The sequence below is a fragment of the Podarcis muralis genome, chromosome 6 (genome assembly GCF_964188315.1).
Source record: "Podarcis muralis chromosome 6, rPodMur119.hap1.1, whole genome shotgun sequence".
Taxonomy (NCBI): domain Eukaryota; kingdom Metazoa; phylum Chordata; class Lepidosauria; order Squamata; family Lacertidae; genus Podarcis; species Podarcis muralis.
In genome coordinates this window covers 100603198-100623743 of record NC_135660.1, presented here as the reverse complement: position 1 = coordinate 100623743, position 20546 = coordinate 100603198, and the positions used below count along the sequence as shown (strand labels likewise).

At 44.1% G+C, this 20546-nt stretch overlaps 1 protein-coding gene across 3 annotated transcripts; it reads left to right on the top strand.

Moving 5' to 3' along the window:
* Positions 1-4608: 4608 nt before the first annotated feature.
* On the top strand, positions 4609-19389 carry PTHLH (parathyroid hormone like hormone). 3 transcript variants are annotated; one of them, XM_028728594.2, is made up of 4 exons: positions 4609-5319; positions 7673-7800; positions 14718-15140; positions 19014-19389. In XM_028728594.2, exons 2-4 carry the CDS (start codon positions 7700-7702, stop codon positions 19021-19023), a joined length of 534 nt encoding a protein of 177 aa, XP_028584427.2. In that variant the 5' UTR covers positions 4609-5319; positions 7673-7699; the 3' UTR covers positions 19024-19389. The 3 variants fall into 3 exon arrangements, with proteins under 3 accessions (XP_028584427.2, XP_077786960.1, XP_028584426.2); XM_077930834.1 differs by having other exon boundaries at positions 4616-5319; positions 14721-15140; XM_028728593.2 differs by lacking the exon at positions 4609-5319 and adding an exon at positions 5845-7353.
* The last annotated feature ends 1157 nt before the right edge of the window (positions 19390-20546 follow it).

Genomic DNA, 20546 nt, shown 5'->3' with positions numbered 1-20546 from the left:
TGGCTCTTTCCCAAGGTTTTAAAGGCAGGGGCAGGGGAAGGAGGAGGTGTAGGAAGGAAAAAGAGAGAGCTCATGTCTGAATTTGCCAGTATGTGACTGAATCCTGTCTGAAATTAGTGACAGTCTCGATGTGCCCTCAGGGACACATTGCAGAATACACCTGCAAAGAAAACATGCAGGAAAGACTCTTATTGAGTTAGCTGGTATAGGCTGCATATGGCAACTATTGACAAGATGGAACATGTGCAGAGGAGAGTGACTAAGATGATAAAAGGGTCTGGAAACCAAGCCTCATGAAGAACGGTTGAGGAAGTTGGGTATGTTTAGCTGGGATAAGAGGAGACTGAAGAGGAGGTATGATAGCCATCTTCAAATATTTAAAGGGCTGTCACAAGGAAGATAGAAGAAGCTTGTTTGCTCCTGCTCTGGATTCAGTTAGAAGAAAGGAGATTCTGACTAAAGATCAGGAAGAACTTTCCGACGATAAGAACTGTTTGACAGTTGGAGGTTTTTTAACATAGGTTGGATGGTCATCTATCACGGATGATCTCGTTGCAAGGGGTTGGACTAGATAACCCACCGGGCCCCTTCCAACTCTACAATACTGTGATTCTATGAGTCTAAATTTGCAGTGGGAAATCCTTCACTCCTCAGATTCTCCAGACTGAGTCAAAAAGTTGATCTATTTTTCTCATACAATTCCTGAATGAAAAGACTGAGCTACTAACTAAGAGGGTCATGAGTCCTTAGAACTAGCATATACAATACAAACACAGTAAGAAAAGAAAAGAACAAAAACTTACAAATCTGGAAATTGGTTCCCTTAGTATAAAAGATGATTATACAATTTAACCAAATTGACCCATCTGACAATACATTTATTGCATATTAAACTATATCTACTATATAAAATAAAATTACAATGTTCAGACTTTTCTACATAACAAGGAATTAATACATCAAAATCTGAAGACTAACAAATATTTGATCCAAAGACAAACCTGATGTCATGAATGGAAAGTACTCATTATATCACTACCAGGGGTGCCAACCTGAATAAAATGTGGGGGGGGGGGGCTAGGTAAGCCCTGCCCCACATAATTGATCACATGACACAGTGCACACACAGTACTTGAATGGCAATGCCCATTCTAGGTATTGACGACATTCATTTATGTGCTCTACTAAATCTTTTCCTTTCCAAATCATTTTATTGGTTATTGGGGTAATGCAAAAAAGCAGAAAATTTATATTAAAATGTTAAGCTTGACAAAATGCCTACCTTCATAGTCTGCCAATTTACCTGTTCAAACTGCTAGCCACTGGGATGGGGAATGAATCAGCTGAACAGATTTCTCTTTTCCAGAGAAACAATTGTGAGCCACACCACACATTTTATTTAATCTGAACCCAATAAATGTTCAGTATTTAGATGTGAGAACAAGATGTATACGCAGGAGTTTTAAAAATTGCCACATACAGTTTACAGCAATATATATGGTTTTAGCTAATCTGGATTATGGACACTCTGATACTAAATCTGTACTTGTCCAAACCTGACCTAGATGACAGAGTCCCAAGGTATTTCAGAGGTTCCTCTTGCTCCTGTTGGCTTTTTCCGAACACTGGAATGTCAAAGCGCAAGCCACTTCACTTCCCACCCAGTTAATCAGAATCTTATGCAAGCCAGTTGCAAGTGTGTTCCTTTCTGCTGGAGGTGAGGTGACAACAACAAAAGGAAGGTATTTGTGTTTTTAGTGAATCTGGATTAGGGACACCCTGATTTTAAATCTGTGCTTCTACAACCTGGGCAGCAATGTGAGAAACCTTTATTAGGACCAACCAAAATGTCACAAAATAGTGAGCAAGCTTTTGAGTTCTCCAGAACTCTTAATCAGGCTAGATATTAAGCAAAGTGGAGCAGGGTTGAAGCTGGCTTGTTCATTGGTGTGTATTGGTCACAGATAGCATGTAGGAAGAAGTTGCAGACTTAGTTGGATTAGGCTCTTCTGGGCATTATGCAGTTTTCAAGTGACACCAAGAGATGACTGGACAAAGAAATTCTCATTCCTGCATATAAAATTCTGCCATGGACTACAACTAGAGACCAGACTGACCAATAGTGGCAAAGCTGGATGAATACAAGTCAAGTGGGTGGCTATAATGGGAAGTATTAGACAAAGCAGATCACCTGCTGATCAGGAGCATACCCTGGTATTTAAAAGTGGGGGTGATCTGTGGCCTTACAAATTTTGCTGGTCTGTCTATCTATATCTTCTATCATCTATCTATCTATCTATCATCTATCTATCTATCTATCTATCTATCTATCTATCTATCTATCAATCATCATCTATCTATCATCTATCTATCGATATCTATCTATCTCTATCATCTATCTATCTATCTATCTATCTATCTATCTATCTATCTATATCTATCTATCTATCATCTATCTATCATCTATCTATCTATCTATCTATCTATCATCTATCTATCTATCTATCAATCTATCTATCTATCAGCTATCTATCAGCTATCTATCTAACTACCTATCATCTATCATCTATCTATTTGATTTTCATCATAGGATCTCAGAGCCATCTAGATCTCCCACCATTAGCCATGGTTCCCACATGATCTAAAACAAGATAATATAATGCTGTAGGCTTTGCATCCATTCTCCCAAATAGGTTGCTCCAGATACAGTGGTACCTTGGTCTGCAAACTCTGGTTTGCATACATTTTGGATTACAAACACATCAAACCTGGAAGTGCGTGTCCCGGTTTGCAAACTTTTTTTGGATTATGAACAAATTTTTTTGGGAGGCCCTATTGGAGAAAGCATGCCTTGGGTTACAACCTGTTTTGGTTTACAAACGGACCTCCGGAACAGATTATGGTTGTAAACCAAGGTACCACTGTATATAACTGAGGATACCAAAGTGCCTTGGGGGTGCAGGGGATCTGTGGAATAAATGTCTACACCCCTAGCCCCAAGAGGCTTTTGTGTATAAACAGCTTTATCATTGTACCATCAGAAAAGATATCTTGAAGGAAGGAAGGAAGGAAGGAAGGAAGGAAGGAAGGAAGGAAGGAAGGGGGTTGCCACTTGCTATGACCAGGAGAGAAACTTCCTGGGCTGCAACCACCATGGACAGCTCACTGGATTGAACCAGCCAGTCCAAAGCATCAAGTGTCTTGGAGTCACAACCCGATTCTGTGTTTTATCCCTCTGGAGTTCTGCCACGCTCCACAGTCTACACACCCGAAGCAAATGCCAGCAGCATTCACCAAGGAGCTATATATAGAAGGAACAGGCTTTGTGAATTAAATAACTGAATCCTTGCCCTCCTCAACATGGAAAGTCAATCTACTATTAGACACACAGAGACTACTAGATTCTTAGAACCAGGCAGCAGGTTTGGCACAACACACTTCACTCTCTTTGTGTGTTTTAACCTAAATTCTTACAGGCATCCAGCCAAAAAAGTATGTTACATGAAAACTGCTGCAACAATTCATAAGTGGAAGAAGCTGCATCAAGTGAAGCTATCCAGTTCAACCCACCTGTTCATAGTTTAGTAGTATCAGGAAGTGTCTGGGCAGGGAGAAAAAGAGGGAGGTGCACTGCTCCTGATTACAGGAACACAGGAAACAAGAGGCTGATCAGACAGGACACCTACGTGGGAGAATCCACTTCCTAGCAGGCTGGATGGATCATCAAGAGATTTGACAATAGGTGGGTGAGGTGAGTTACACAGTGGGGGTGGGGCAGAATTGTACAGGAAATTTGTAAGACACTTTGCCTGTTGAATAGTGCTATGGAAGTCACTGGTGTGCAAACACCAGTTGAAATGTTACTGGCCTGGGTTCAAAGTCCAGAAAGACACCTTTCTGGAGAACCCTCATAGAGCTGTAAAGGCCACAGCCCATTCATTTGGCAGTAGAAGTTCCACTGAGACTTCATATCCTGAGAAAACACGTAGAGGATCAGGAAGAAGAGCCGCTTGGCTATTCCGGAAGTCAAATGTCCAGCTGAAGGAGGAAGAAGAGGAGGACAGGAGCACTGATGCGTATGCATACTAGGGTGAGGCTGGGGAGCAGGAACAGAGAAACAAAAAACACCCTAAGGGGGGAAGCGGGTGCACTTTGAATCCTTTGTCAGACTTTGCTGGGGCAAACAAAAGTAGGAGCTCTTCCAGCCCGCGGATATTAAGGGAGCCCCAGCCCACCCCCCGAGTCAGACAACAGAAGCGCTGGGCTGGTGGCTCCTCGAAATCCTTCAGGCGCTTTTCCTAGCTAGGAGGTCTGCTGACACGCGCGCCTCCGCCACCATTCTTCATCCACTCCCTACGCGTATATAACCGTTTTACCCCAGGAAAAAAAGCTCCAGGGCTCATTTCTCACATTCATCAGTCCAAGACGTGAGGTCGGCTCTCAAAACGCACAAACAAGGCGTTCGGAAGCGAAGGGTTTAAAAGCGCAGGAGTGCGATCAGATAAGAAGCGCCTCCTGGCGCGGCAGGCAGAGGAGCATTTCTCTCCAGCAACCCCTTCTTGCGGAAGAGATGCCGGCAGCAGGGGCCAAAAGCCGGGGCAGCAACCGCCTCAGCTCCGCTCCTCCAGGGCATTTTGGAAACAGCTGTGATGGAAGGGAAAGGAGCCAGCGGAGCAGCAGGAATTCCAGAGGGATGCAATGGCAGGAAGGTGACGGTGCGGGAAGGAGCCCGGACTGGGATGCCTCACGGCTCCGGCATGCGTGTGTAGGTGTCCCGCGGGCCAATGGCGACGAGAGGAGGCGAGCAGGAACTCCCTCTCCCCTCCATTTGCTGGAGGGCGCGATGGGGCGGTCGCCGTCCAACCAGATGGGGCTCTGGGGCCCCGTCCAGCCAGCCCTCCCGGGGCCGCGTCATGCCCAGGCCCATTCGCATCACATGCTCCCTCGAGGGCAGAAAGAAAAAAGGGGTTCTCCCATCCCCACCCCGTTTCCGTATAGCTATATATAAGGCGAATCCCTCTCTGTTCCTCCAGTGACACAAAGAGTCAGAGAAAAGGAAGCACCTGCTCCTATTATCTTATTTTAATTTTATTTGCATTCTGTTCATTTCTCCCATGCAAAATAAAAACTCCTAGGTTTGGATTACTGGAGCTGGAAGGGGAGAGAGAGATTCCCTCTCCTGTGACTGGCTTGCTTTCTAGGGTGGAAAGGAGGGGAGAGAGACAAAATAAATTCTGGAAGCGACCGCTGAGAAAACCAACTTTGTCTTGGCCAGGCTGATCTTTGAGAAGGCGAAGAGGAGAAGCGCTCAAGGAAAAGGTGAAGTAATGAATTCTGGGGGAACTTCAGTTTTCCAAGTCTTTTTACACCAACTGTTTGTTTTTCCTAAGTCTGTAATGAATGGGTCGGCAGCCCCACAGAAGATCTCTGGTGGTTTTCAGAGAGCAGCATTTCCTGGGCAATGCAGAGAAAAGAAATCCGAGGACCGGTTGATTTGTGCATTTGCCTCTGTTTGAATTGGCTGAGCAAAAGGCAGTTTGGAGCAGGGTAGCCCTGCCGCCTCTTTCAAAATCCCAAACAAATCCTGGGCTTCACCTGATTTGAGATCTCTAGTTGGGGGAATTTGGTGTATTTCAAATATCTCATTGTTACACTGGAGGCAGGCTTGTGATGTAGTCCTAGAATCATAGAATGGTAAGATTTGGAAGGGAATCTTTGGCCCAGTGTGGGGCTCGAACCCAAGACCCTCAAGATCTACTGACTGAGCTGTCGGGAAAGAAGTTCCCAGGATTGGGTGTGTGTTGGATGGTGGGGAGGGGATGAAGACTCCTGCTGGGAAAATGTGTCCATTAAACTTCCCCATAAGCAGAAGGCGGGTCCATTCTTCCAAGTTCCATTGAACTAAATGGCGTGACTCCCATTCATTCCAATGGGGCTGGTGAAGGCGCAGAAGCAGCGCCACTGAAGGGGACTGGGCAGGGGAGGCCGGCCCAAGACATTTCGGCCAAAAGGGCACGGCCCTGGAAGACTAGCCGCATATCGGGATTTGCTGCCTGACAGGCCCGCTCCCCTTGCTCGGCAGGGCGCCTGGGGCGCATCCCAGGAACCAAGGCGGACCATTTCCGCCCGGCTCTGCCCAAGGCCGCCGGCTTGGGCGCTTCCAGGCCGGGCCGGCAGGATCCGCCGGGGCCTTGCTCCCGAGGAGCAACTTCACTCAGCCCTTCTTTCGGGGGGAGGTGGAGAAATGCCCTTTGGGGCTTCGCCCCAGGCGCCAGGCCCGCTCTCTCGAAAGCCTCTCGTCAGCTCCGGGGTCCGACAGTCCCCAGCCTTCCCGCGGGGGGGGGGGGGGTCCTGGCCTTCGCCTGATCGGAACCCGCGACCCGCAGCCTCGCTCTTCTTCTTCGCATCTCCAGCAGCTCCGCCGAGCCACGAGGGCTGGGCCCGGGTTCTCTCTCGACCGCGCCTTGGTCCCCGCCGTCGGGCCGCCGGCTGCTCTTTGGCACTCCGGCGAGCGCGAGCCCTTTCTCTCGCGCGAAGGCGCTTCGCCGGCTGCCGCCGCCGCCGCCTCCTCCCGCGGGGGACACGGCGCGGAGCTTGGCGGCGCCTCTGGCGGAGGAGTCCCCGCCAGGTCGCCCCGTCGGAATTGGGCCTCGGGGAGGTGGGGAGGAGGAAGGGCCGCGGGGCGGGCGGCGCCCCCTCGGCCTCCCCTCCTCGCCCCAATGCCAGCGGCGAGGGGGGCTGCGGAAGCCGCTTCGACACCTGCGGCGGAATGAGGCCGGGAGACCTCGGAGGACAGAAGGACCCGGCCCCACTCTAGGCTCGCTCTGGCTCGTGTGAAAGGTTCCCCGCGCAAGTAGAGAACCTTCGCTGCACGTAGAAATGTAGCGCCTCAGGGACCCTGATGCATTTTCTGCTTGCGGGGAGGTTGGTTTGAAATGCGATCTGCTCCATTCGGCTGCCTTCGAAGAGAAGTGGCGCCGTGTCCCTCACGGCCGATTTCGCACCCCACCAGCTCCGGGACCCAGAGGATCTTGCTGGCGGGCGTGGGAGGCGGGCGGGCGGGCGGGCGCTCTTCCGCCAAGGGTGGGGCCCGCCGCCCGCCGGCAGCGCTGGGGTCTCGGCCCATGTTCCTCGGGCGCCATCTCTTTGCAAAATGCCGCCTCCTCCTCCTCCTCCTCCTCCTCCAGCAGGTTTCCCAGAGGCGGCTGCTCTCCCCGCTGCCTCCCTCCTCCCTTTCGTAGCGCTCGGCGGGTGTGCGCGCACCAGGACTCAGTGTGCGGGTGTATGTTAGTAAGTCCTGCAAGCAGAGAAGACTACTTGCCGGAAGCTCCTGACCTGAACCTCGATTTCTAGGTACTTTGCCGACGGAGGATGCGTGGCTTTCTCTCTCGGAGAGGAAAGGAAAGCGGCTGCAGTTCTTGAAGGACGCGTCCCCCTGCCCAGTTCAGGGCTGTCCTGGGACACAGAATCCTTGGTTCTGTTGCCCACCTAGGCACTCGGCTTGCTTTCAGCTCAGAAGATTGCTCTGGATTTTGTGTGTGTGTGGCGGGGGGGGGGGGGGTGGTAGGGACGAAGTGGGGAATCCACGCGTGGGACCTCCGTCTCCGCTTCAAAGCGCGTCTCACGCACCCACGCGCTTAGGAGCAAAAACTTATCGTGTCTTCCTTCGCAGGTTCCAAAGACTCACAGCAAAGCGACGATGTTCCCCAGGCTCTTTCACCAGTGGAGTTTCCTGGTTTTTCTACTGAGTTACTGTGTACCCTCCTCTGAGAGATCGCTGGAAGGGAATAGCCGCAGACTGTAAGTTCCAGTTTGATCTTCCTCTCCTCTATCATTACAATTGGAGTGGTTGGGGAGGGAATTTTGATACAGCGACAGCTCTGATCTCCTCTTTCTAACAGTGGCATTTCAGCTTTTCACAGGGGAAAGTGCCTGAAACGTCTTAAACCAGCTGCTTATGAAGTCATTGGTCAGGGATACAGATTTTATTCAACCTTTAAAGAATAATAGCAATAAGGACAAGTTTAATTTTAGAAAAATAACAAATAAGGAACTATCTCTTTCACTGCTTCCAGTTTTTTTAAAAGTGATGCTGGTTCTCTATATGCATAGGAAGATATTTTTCAAAGTGTGATTATGAAGACTGTTTGGGGACAGCATAATATTTGGAAGAGTTGAGAACAGTGATGGGGTTGGGGAGAATCTCACTCAGTGATTCTTGGCAATGCATAAGAGGAACAATTGCTGTCCTTAAAGGACACAGGGTGGGTGGGGAGCAGAGCCTCACTTGTGTACAATTACAAATATACACACAGACAGTATTCATATTACAGGAATGCTACAATAGCAGACACACTACAGACTTCAGATGTGGAAAATGGGGCTATAGGCATGTTGGCCTAGGTCCCAGCTACACTGTGGGAGAATATACATGACACTTATATCACAGACATTGCCTTCACCCACCTTGGTACCGTGACAGTTAACATTAACTTTCTGGTCCAGAGTTAAATATCTGATTTAGTGAGAGTTTTGAGATAAGAGAATCTGAGAAAGAACCCAAAACATGTATGCTCCCCCATTGCCCCCATGTCTATTAATATGAATCATATGCCTGCATATGTAAACAAAACAGAGAAACCACCCATGTCATTAATCCCACACTGCAGTTACGAACTAATGATCAATAGATTTCTAGTTACTTAAGATCCTGATCCTGAAATCTCTTTATGCTGGTTTAATTATTCGGAAGGGGAGTGTCCAATAAGTTCAGAAGCCAAGTTTAAACCAACAATTTTAGGAAACCATATATTCCATAAACTTAGAAGTAACAGTGCTGCTTATTAGCTTTACGCTGTTTTACTGCTTTTATTTCTGTTTTTAGGCTCTAATTTTATATTAGTGATTGATGTTTCTGGGGGTGGCATTTATATGTCTAAGGACTTGCCTGATGAAGTACATTGATTGTTGGGATTACTAATAATAAATCCATTCAAATTTGGTTGGAAAATGCATGCATGAACTTTGTCCCAAAATGCAATCTTTAAACCTCCTTGAGCAATGTGGGTAGAGAACACTGTCCTGAAGATAAAGCTAAAGGACATTCTCTTCCCCTTGTTAACACTAGTTACGTCTTTTATTTGGAAATGCTGTGTGGTATTCAGCTAGGTTTTACTCAGATTGGGCATATTAAAATTAATGGACCTAACTTTGACATGTTCATTAATTTCAGTTGATCTGCTATGAGTAAAACTAAGTTGAACGCCACCCCATGCTTCTCACCGCAGCTAATAAGAAAATCCATGTTTGGATTTGTGTTGAGCCTTTCCCTTGGAACCAGTCCTATATATCTTTCTATTAATCAGGGGTCCCTTTCTTCTGAGGCAATGCTCCCCACCACAAATCCCTGATTATTCCCTCTCCACTAGATGTTACCAAGGCAAAATTCGCAGTCACACACCCCTTGGTGCTAACCCAGACTGAGTCACTGTGTGTGAAGCGATATTCCTGAACAAAGCCCACAAACAACAACAGCCTGCCATATTACAAAGAACAGCTGTTTTGAGTTGATTGGTAACTTAGTTTGGTAGGCTATATACTGAATGCAGCAAGCTGCCAAAAACAGATTTGGTCCCAAAGACCGTAGCCTCTGCCTGTCCTATAGTGCTAACTCCAAGCCAACCTCCAACTGTGGAATGAAAGAGTAAATTGTGGAAGAGGGGCTTCACAGGAGTCTGTAAACATGAGAATGCCACCAAACCCACAAAGTACCTTACAGATCAGTAAACATTCTAGTGATAGAAAGTTTCTTGGCATGTATTTTCCTAAAGACTCCAGGAGGAGAAGGCAAACTGCAGTTACGAGAAGCGAGCTTTTTGGAGGCAGTGAAAGAGAAATTGGGCCAGGACGACTGTTTGAAGTTATGGTGATCAAGACATCAAGAGTGGACACTTTTCTAATGATGACTGGTTAACCATTTTTCCTTTGGGGATTAGCAGTTTAACCCAGCCAGTGTGTTTATGATGCTGAATTCATAGAAGTCAGTACTGTGTACATGAGATTGAATGATAGCTCTGTGAATGCGGCATACAATGTATACAGTAATTTGTGTGGGTACTTCTGGGCAGTGAGAAACCATAAGCTCTCAACTCTTCTCTCAAAATTGCTTACCACATGTTAGCATTGCATTAACTGCATCTGGTTTGGGGTAAGAATTCTTTCATTTAACATGGCTTGCAGGCTGGAAGGGATCTCTAGTGGGTTATCCTAATAATTTCGAAATCTTCAATCTTTCTGTTTTTAGGAACTCAACAAGTAATCCACCCCAGTGATTAGGCACACATGAAAAGTTTAATAGTTTAATCTTTTCCCAGTCCATACAGTTACATGGAATGGGAGAAATAATTACATTTCTTATAGCTTGTGTTATGGTTCTATTATTTATATTTATATATTTATATTTATTTATATTTATATTATTATTTAAATGACATCATTTACTAGGGCCCTCCCAAGATGTTCTGGTTCCTGCTGTATTGGGGTGCGTTTTTTAAAGAGTGTGGGATGACCTTTCTCCCCACCACTTCCCCTTTTTGGTCACAGATTACTACAGTCATACCTCGGGATGAATACGCTTCAGGTTAAGCATTTTCGGGTTGCGCTCTGCAGCGACTCGGAAGTAACGGAGCGTGTTACTTCTGGGTTTCGCTGCTCGCGCATGCACAGACACTCAAAATGATGTCACACACATGCGCGGAAGTGGCGAAACGCGACACGTGCAGACGCGGGTTGCGTTCGCTTCAGGATGCGAACAGGGCTCCGACACGGATCCTGTTCACATCCAGAGGTACCACTGTATTCCTCAGAAACATTTACAGTAGCGGCCTACACATTGGTTCAACACACTGAATGGTTATTTTAAAACAATTAACTGGGTCCATGAACTATGTGAATGCACATGAATGTCAATCTAATATAAATGCACAGAGGCAAGCTGTGCATTATTATTATTTTACTTTAACGGGGGGGGGGGGTGCATGCATGCATCTCTCACATACATCATTTAACTACCGGTAAATTAGACGAGAAGGGGTGGGGGTGGAGAGATGAGAGTTGGAGAGACCAAGGTGGGGCAAGGTGAATTCTTCACATTTATTTGGACGGGTCAGCCAGACTTTTGGCTTCTAAATTTTTAATAAAGTACCTAATTGTTTGGATTGTTAAGAAGGGAGAAGCATCGTGAGAAATTCTGAAAGCACTGCAAGATATGTCGCTTTGGACAGACTGGCAAATATGATAAAAATAGTAGCTAAGAACTAACTGGACCTTCATAGGTCCCTTTAACACTGCAATTTTAAGGGTACATGTTTTAGTGCAGTGTATCATACTGCTTGAGGTAAGGTACATGCCTTCTCTTCAATCCTTTTGCCTTCCCATGAATCTACATGTTTTGTTTGTTTTTAGGTTCATGAGTGTGCTTCTAATGTTAGTAGCTTGCAGTGTTTGAAGTGACCTTTAAGTGAATAACTATAACTAAGCTATTGCAGTTTATGAGCTGGAATCACATAGAGTTTTATCAGGCCTGTATAAACCATTTTAGTTAGTGTGAGAGGTGTTACACTTTGGTAACACCAACAAGGTGTCAATTAGTACACATAACTTTCATTAAAATGCTAAAACAGACTGCATCAATGGGATCCGCCAAGCACTTGGCAATGAGCACATACAAAGTCAAGTCTGATTGCCACTGAAGACACTGTTTTTCCACTGAGAGTCTCATCTAGCTCTGTTGCTGCCAGGGACTTCCTAGTTTGGAGCTCAGCCTCTTAGCCACCAAGGCTACAGCCACTCTAAAGATCAGGCCAGAGCAAATACCACAGGCAAGACCTTGTTATAAACCTTGACACAACTCTTTTAAATGAAGTTACTCCACACATGCAAGTCATCAAGTGCTGAGGAATCAAGTTTTGAGAAATGAATAAATGAACATCAATCCAAGTGGCGATGGGGTGGTAATAACATTTCATGTTGGTATTTAAGACCTCTTGACCTCTGCATGTTACACAGAGAAATGCCGGTCTCTACATTCAAAATACAGTGGTACCTTGGGTTACATACACTTCAGGTTACATACCCTTCAGGTTACAGACTCCACTAACCCAGAAATATTACCTCGGGTTAAGAACTTTGCTTCAGGATGAGAACAGAAATCATGCAGCAGCGGTGCAGCGGCAGCAGGATTTCCATTAGCTAAAGTGGTGTTTCAGGTTAAGAACAGACCTCCAGAACAAATTAAGTTCTTGACCCGAGGTACCACTGTAGTCTCTATGGAGATCAATGCATCAGGCAGCAAGTTGATATATGGTTCTCATTGCTGCTGTGTTTCTCGATAAAATACATCAACCTGCCTACCTCATTAAGAGCCAGAGTAGTGACATCCATTGACTTGACCAATAGGAGTCCCCTCATTTATAATATGATATAACCATGTGAATGCCTCAGCGCATTCCACTACTAGCAGACTGGAAGGACAGCTACTTGTGACACCTTTGGGATCTACAATCCCACTTCCCTTTTTCCCCTGTGCAGTTCACAATGCATCCACCTTACCCTGAGGCAGAAACACACATTTTCCCATAGTTAATTACTTCCCAGGCAACGCTTAGATCACTTGTTGGATCACAATATGGTTTCTGTGGACCACATTTTCTTAACTCCCTTGTTATTCCAGTCTGCACTCTTGCAAAATGCCTGGTTAAACCATTGCTTAAGTAGCCTAGAATTGAGGAAGCTGAGAAAATGTGATATAGACTGCTCTTGTTGTATAAAACAGTAGTTTAGGAAAGTATTATGTACATAGAAACAAATTAAGAGGATGGGTGCTGCTGAGGAAAAGTGGTTAATAGAGAATATAAGACTGAGGCATTGAGTAAATCTCCTGACATCTAGGCTAGCTTGGAGCATGTATGCCAAGAAACTGTATTCTACATGAGAGATGGCCACCTGATGAACAGCAGACCAAATATTCCCTTCAAATCACTCATCATCCAAAGTTGTTTTATTCAGTCCCTAGTAGTGCTACTAGATTATAATCAAGAGATGGTAAGTGGTTTGCCAATGGCTTAACTTCAAAGGAAAATAAAAAGGCATTTTTTTCAAGTGGAAAGAAAGAGCTAACCCATGTGGCAACTGCCTCCAGATTTTCACATAATGCTCTGTCTATAGCTGGGTGCATGTGCACCATGCATAAAATCGTTCTTGCTGCTCCATAAATTTATTATGGGGCCTGACCAATGATGAGGTTGATTCATTTGGCAGCATACACTTCTGAGTCACAGACTACCACCTGAAGAGTAGAATGCCCCAGAGAACATATAAGTTGGTCATCCTGTTCCAGTAATTGAAAATCATAAAAACAGGTTGATACATCCTCAGCACATGGTCTCCTTTGCATCATGTTCTGGTGACACAGTTCTTCACCAAGTACTTGTTCAATTTATGTACAAAAAACATCCCCATACTTTAGACAGGGAAGGGGCTTGCACACCACAAGTCAACAAAGCGTCTTCACTGAGAGAACAAATATGTCAGCGTCTAAGGCAAGGCCCTATAATTAATCTGTTCATAAAAGGTGTAGAACATTAATTTCTTTTAAACTAAAGGAAGTTCCTATCTCAGAAATCCATGCATGATGTATTTGCATAAGAATTTGCATTTCTAAGGACCCATTTTGATATTACAGCAGTGGAGTTGCTGCTGCAATGTGTCTCTTCCCTGGGCTACTCTGGTGACGTCAGAAGGATGAGGTCACTTGGGAAAAGGCCACGACAGAGCTTCACAACATCCCAGCATTGTTCTTCCTGAAAATTAGAATAATGCTGGCATGGAAATGAGTCATGCTAAATCTTGCCACCCCCACATGATCTCAGACTTCTCATGCTACCAGAGTGGTGCAGGAAGGAGACATTTTCCACTGGTCCATATCATAAAGTTTATGTCAGAAGACACCCTGACATAAGACTGCTTTGGGGATAATCTGTTTGGAAATATTTGCCCGTATTAAGTCAAAGATTGCATAAGCTGAATTTTTATTCCCCTACAATACATTATGCCCATGTCTTTTGCAACTTTATGTGGTTGTCTTTGATAGCTAAGACAAGCGGGACATGGGTGGCGCTGTGGGTAAAAGCCTCAGCGCCTAGGGCTTGCCGATCGAAAGGTCGGCGGTTCGAATCCCCGCGGCGGGGTGCGCTCCCGTTGCTCGGTCCAAGCGCCTGCCAACCTAGCAGTTCGAAAGCACCCCCGGGTGCAAGTAGATAAATAGGGACCGCTTACTAGCGGGAAGGTAAACGGTGTTTCTGTGCGCGGCTCTGGCTCGCCAGAGCAGCGATGTCACGCTGGCCACGTGACCCGGAAGTGTCTCCGGACAGCGCTGGCCCCCGGCCTCTTGAGTGAGATGGGCGCACAACCCCAGAGTCTGTCAAGACTGGCCCGTACGGGCAGGGGTACCTTTACCTTTACCTTTAAGATAATTTGCAAATTATTTCAATTTTAGATCTTCTATTCCTGTAAGGAAAAGTGAACCAAAAGTAGCTCATATCCAAGGAAATGCTTTAGAGGTGGAAGGTTTCACTGTACCCAGAAAGGAATAGATTTGGCTAAACTGATTAGCAACATTTTTTTTTTATTATTGAAGTGTGGATTTGCTTTTTTTCAAGCAGCAAAAGGACAGTATCAGAATACCAGCTGTTGCACGATAAAGGAAAGTCTTTGCAAGATATTCGAAGACGAAACTTCCTGCAAAATTTAATTGAAGGGGTTAACACAGCCGAGATCCGGACTATGTCAGAGGTATCACCAAACCCTAAACCTGCCACCATCGCAAAGAATTATGCTGTCCGGTTTGCCAGTGAAGATGAAGGCAAGTGCCTGACTCAAGAGACCAACAAAGCCCAGACGTACAAAGAGCAACCTCTTAAGGCTCCAGGAAAGAAAAAGAAAGGAAAGCCCGGGAAACGTAAAGAGCAAGAGAAGAAAAAAAGGAGGATTCGTTCAGCCTGGCTCAGCTCAAGAGGGTCTGGAAGTGGAATGACACAGATCCCCCTCTTGGACATCTTTGGAACTACACATATCAATACAAGGTAATGCTCTTCAGCCTTAACCCAGAAGGTAAGAATTTAAATGTCCAGGGTCTACCCAAGACAATAGGATGCCTAAAGTGGAAAACTCAAATGGTAATCAACATGGGCAGAATGCGTTGCAAAGTTCTCCTATGCAACTCCATTGATGCAAACTGGAGATGTGCAAGGGAGTCTGGTTCTTGGATAGCTCCCCACTTCTTTAAGGTAATTTGTTTGCTTTAAGCTACCAAGATAAATGTCTTCCTTTTGGAGATACAGTCGTACCTCTGGTTACATACTTAATTCGTTCCGGAGGTCCGTTCTTAACCTGAAACTGTTCTTAACCTGAAGCACCACTTTAGCTAATGGGGCCTCCCACTGCTGCCGTGCTGCCACTGCACGATTTCTGTTCTCATCCTGAAGCAAAGTTCTTAACCCGAGGTACTATTTCTGGGTTAGCGGAGTCTGTAACCTGAAGCGTATGTAACCCGAGGTACCACTGCAGGGAGAGGGGCAGCAAAACAGTGTTTGCCTTTGAGTCAGTTCTTCAGTAGCAAAGTTACCTGGACAACTCCAAGCTCTTAGATCCCTCTTTAAGGAATTAGTAACTACGTAACAACTATATTTACTAGTCCTTGGAGGCGGGCAAATTAATTTCAGAGAGATTTGTATTTGTGCTAGGGAAAATCAAGCCCTTTACAACTTCTGCACATTTTAAAAATGCAACACGGTTTTTCTATAATGAGAGGCGTTTCAAATTTTAGAATTATGAGATGATAGTCTACCTTATATCTTTCACAGATATAAAAAGTAAGCTATGTCCCCCCACCTTGTCTTTAACAATTTACACCATTTTTTAAAAAAGAAAAAACCTCACTGTTTGTATCCTTAGGGGAGAACATGGAAAGTTTCTCTTAGTAATATCTGCTAACACCAGCCAGCCTTTCTGCCATAATATTTTCCCTGTCATTAGGACTTGTTAGTTCAGTTCCAATTTTGCTGCCAGCTTGTCAAACAATTACACTGCTGCTGAAAAATGTGGAGCATTGCCCCGGGGGTAGAGAAACATGTTTCTCTCATGTATGACAGGCTTCTTTAAAAAGAGTAAGTTTAAGAACTGCAACTTTGCACAGATTCCATATCATCATTTTCTGAAAGAATTGTGAAAGCTCTCATTCTTTCACTCCCCTTTAACTCAAAGAAAATATAGTGATTTTTATTTCACCCAAAGATTTCAGGATTAAACATTGCAATATGGAAATTCTAAACATGCTTACTCTGAAATTCAAAAGAGTTCAACAGGATTTGCTCTCTAACAGGTGCGCTTCTTAGGATTGAATCTTATTTTTTTACATTTGTAACCTACCTTTCTTCCAAGGGTCTCAAAACAAAGAGCATGGAGTCATCCCATTTTAGCTAGTATATAGACTATTGACTTATTTGTAATTTTAGACACTCAGTTTGCAGCAACAGGCAAATTTAACCACTATTTATATACTCCTGACACAAGCATTACTAGTCTCCTGTAAATATGTGGAAACGTAATAAACAGAGGAGGCACCAAACCACAAGACGCACCTAGTTTTTGGAGGAGAAAAACAAGAAAAGAAATATTCTGAATCTCAGAAGCCAGAACAGCAAGAGGGATCGCTGTGCTGTGAAAGCAGCGATCCCTCTTGCTGTTCTGGCTTCTGGGATAGCTGTGCAGCCTGCATTTCCTCCATAAGACGCACACACATTTCCCCTTACTTTTTAGGAGGGAAAAAGTGAGTCTTATAGAGCAAAAAATACGGTAATATTTGGGTTCCTGTGTGGGCAACACCTATAGATACACAAGGTGTCACTTTTGTATTATTTGAACTGCAGGACTCAAATATAACTCATGGTCATCCACATGTCAAAATTGGCCTAATCTTCATGTAGACGACTTACTATTCACAATAACCCATTCCCAGAGATTTTCTAAGTTTATTCTTAGGACTTGCATTTCTGTCCACATTTGTGTGTGCCTTTTTTTGTGGCAGTCTTTTTTTTTTTTTTTTTTTTTTGCTGCCCATGGTAACCATTTTATCCTAGCACCTACCAAACTTCAACCACTATGAGTACTGGCATCACATTTTCCCCCAAAAGAAAAACTGTCTGCCTGTTTCAGTGGTAAAACAGCCTTCCATTGGTGCAATGTGACTTCCCCTTCTTCTTCTTCTCCTCTCCCCTGCAGCTCCTTTGGACTACCTTTCAGGGGAGGATGCGAGGGATGAAGAAGAAGGGGAGGTTCTATCACATTCAGTCCACTCATGCGATGTTGGATGTAATCCATTGTGTTATAAATATTTTGCAACATTTGAACCAACATTGCTGCGCCCAAAGGATACCCAAAACGCTCAAAGCGTTTCTAGATTGGGGCTTGTCTCAAAACATTTTTGTTTTCAATATAATATGAGTATTATAGGGCCTGTAAGGACTTTGAACACTTGAGATATTTAAAATATATCTTTTAGAAAAGGAAGTGATTAAGCACAAGAGCAAAATCCCTTCTCTGCCAAATAGAATGTAGAATTTCAGCTTCTGAGCTTCCAAAACAGCTTTACCTGATGCAGTGCTAATAAGGTGGCAAAAAATGCGTGTTCCCACAATGTTAATCAAGCGACAATCAACCTTAAAGACTGGTAGAACATTTCCAGGAAAAGTGACTTCAGTTATCTTTTCATGATACAACTCTGCTTTCCCCCTCAAATTGCAGATTTTAAAATGCTTTCAATTATTTTCCTCCTACACAGTACAAGAGAAATCAAGGTGTGAACTTGTCTTAATATAGTTCAGCCAGCATTCAAAGTGGTTGTTTAATTTGATCAAGGTAGTAAAAAAACCAAAACCTGGACATGATTGTTATTTAGACACTCTGAAGAAAGGCGAAAGGTCTTAAGAGGTGCACTTAAGAGTCTGATGCAAAAGGCCGTGGTGCTCCAAGCTGAAATTCTCTTCATTCTCCAAAAGAATGAAAGCTTGCACCTGATAACTTGCAACCTGCTTATCACTTCCCTGGATTTGTGTGTCTTATGTCAGGATCTTAGGTGAATAAAGAAATCTGCTTGAGGGCTGATGTGTGAAAATCCTCCAGCTTGGCAGGATGGCACAGAAAACCAGGCTACCACAGCTTTGCCTAAAGGTTGTTTGCTCATCTTTGATAAATGGTCACCTATAACCCACCCCTATTCCTTCATTTGGCTGTTTTGGTTCTTTCTCCCGGTCCTTTCCCCATTTTTCAAGTTGTAAGCCACTCACTCACCTTGGGAACACAGCTAAAGATGCTGTGCACAGATATCCCCAGAAATGGGAACAGACTTTTCTGAAATATATCTCACGAAAGAGTCAAAGGCAGACTGGAGAATTACAGGTCTGGGCAGAATAAATCTTTGCCCAATGGCCACCCTCAGCAGGAAATGTAAAATAAGTAACAAAGATGGAACAGATCTTGAACAGGATGTTCAAACATAGGAAGCAAAGCTCAACAGGCCTGAATGGAACTTGGCTGCCTAGCCTGGATTTGGAAGGTGGATTTTTCACAATACCTAGTTTTAGATTTGTTTTAGTAGCACTATATTAAATTGTGATTAAAATGTGATGCATTGCTAATGACTGTGCATTGAGGGAGGGGGTCTCAGGAGAGACCCAGCTGCAAAGGATCAGCTTCTTGGAATTGATCTCTAATACTTCACATTGCTAGTTTCATAGTACTGAAAACCATGCACAGTAGAGACTGAACAACAAAAAATCCAGAGTTGTTCATCATCTCTTCCAACAGGCACACCCTGTTGTGAGACTATAAATGTTGTGTCCAATTATTTTGTATGGGAAAATATTAATTCCCCCCATTTCTCTTCTCTTTCTTTGCAGGAGGCGTTGACATCGTCAGCTGAGATTTTTGGAAAACACATTGCAGTATTCTGTAATAGTCAACATATGGAAAGTGTTAGAAGTATTTATTATCTGTAAATATTGTAAATGTATCAGAATAAAACATTGGCCACAGATGCTCTCCAAAACTGCACATTTGAACATTGTGAATATTGGGAGATTCTTTTTGTGCAAAGACAATTCTTGTTGTCCATTTACCATAATTTATTTTGTTGAATGATGTATTTATTTCCATGAACATTTATCTTGGTGCTGCTGACTTTCTATAATTTTTGTAACATAATGCACTTTAGATATACATTATGTCTTTTGTTGATACGACATAAATAAATGGTTCCTTTTTTATTGGTTTTAATGAGTTGCCCAAGTACAGTTGTTTAAAAAACAAACAAATCTTCCACGCATGTATAAAAGGCGGTATTTTTACAATTATTATTTTTTTAAAAAGGCCAATAAAATATAATGTAGTTAAAATCATATCATGACTCAGAGGGAAAAGTGTGTCCTCTTAAGATCTCAAGGACAAGGAACAATCATTTCCCCCTTTGCTGCATCTGAAAATAGTCTTCAAACCTAATATGTTTATATTGGTTTTGCTTCCATTTTCATATTAGTTTTTAGTTAGAAATCACTAACGATGAATTGTGCTCCAGTATCTGGCATTAAGGCAGTGGAGAAGCTGAACTGGTGTCTAATACTTGTGGAAAAGAATTCTGCACAGGGGGATGTGCTTCAGTCTTACAGGGCTTACATGGAAACACAAATTGATCTCCAAAAGTGTTAGTCCAGAGTTTCCCAAGGCAGAGCACAAGGGATGGAGACAGACGGAGGTCAGGTTGGAGGGTGGGGAGGAAGTTGTAGCTCCTCAGCATTCATCCAGCAACAAAAACCTGGCAGAAAAATGCAGATGAGAGCAAAGGGGCTTAATGCAAGCCAGGAATCCATTGCTGCCTTGGAGCATCTGAAGTCTGAGTTTTTATAAATCTCCCATTAGAATTTCCCACCTCATTCCAAGTTTATTTCCAGATGCTGCTACTTCTATTACACAGGAATATACTAAAATACTCAATAGATTCTTCCTTCCCTACAGAGTTTATTGGAGGTACAGTTTGGTCTTCCCCAATATCTAGTATGCTGATTCTGATGCCTCCTTGTCTTAGGACATAGGAGTGGCTGAATGCATGGAGAATGTGTGAAATATCCAACACAGTGGCTTGACTTTGGGTAGACCAGCAATTCCAAGCCCACTTTGGATTCACACTCAGCAATGTCTCCTAGTTCTACGATAAATGATTAGGCCTTGAAGACTGGTGGATACAGTCTTTGTTGCCTACTGTGGGTAAATAATCATTGAGAAACAAGCTGACAGCTCATATTTCAAGTGTCTTGACATGCAGCTCAATCCTATCTGTATTTCCCAAGAAGCAAATTCCACTGATTTCAATGAAGCCTAATCAGAAGTACACATGCATTAGATAACAGTCTTAGACTAGTTAAGGGCAGCTGGGGAGC

Bases quoted from the DNA above. Each gene is read 5' to 3' on its own strand.
- PTHLH (XM_028728594.2), top strand. From the start codon at position 7,700: ATGTTCCCCAGGCTCTTTCACCAGTGGAGTTTCCTGGTTTTTCTACTG. The intron at 7,801-14,717 runs GTAAGTTCCAGT...CTTTTTTTCAAG, and splicing joins GAAGGGAATAGCCGCAGACT to CAGCAAAAGGACAGTATCAG.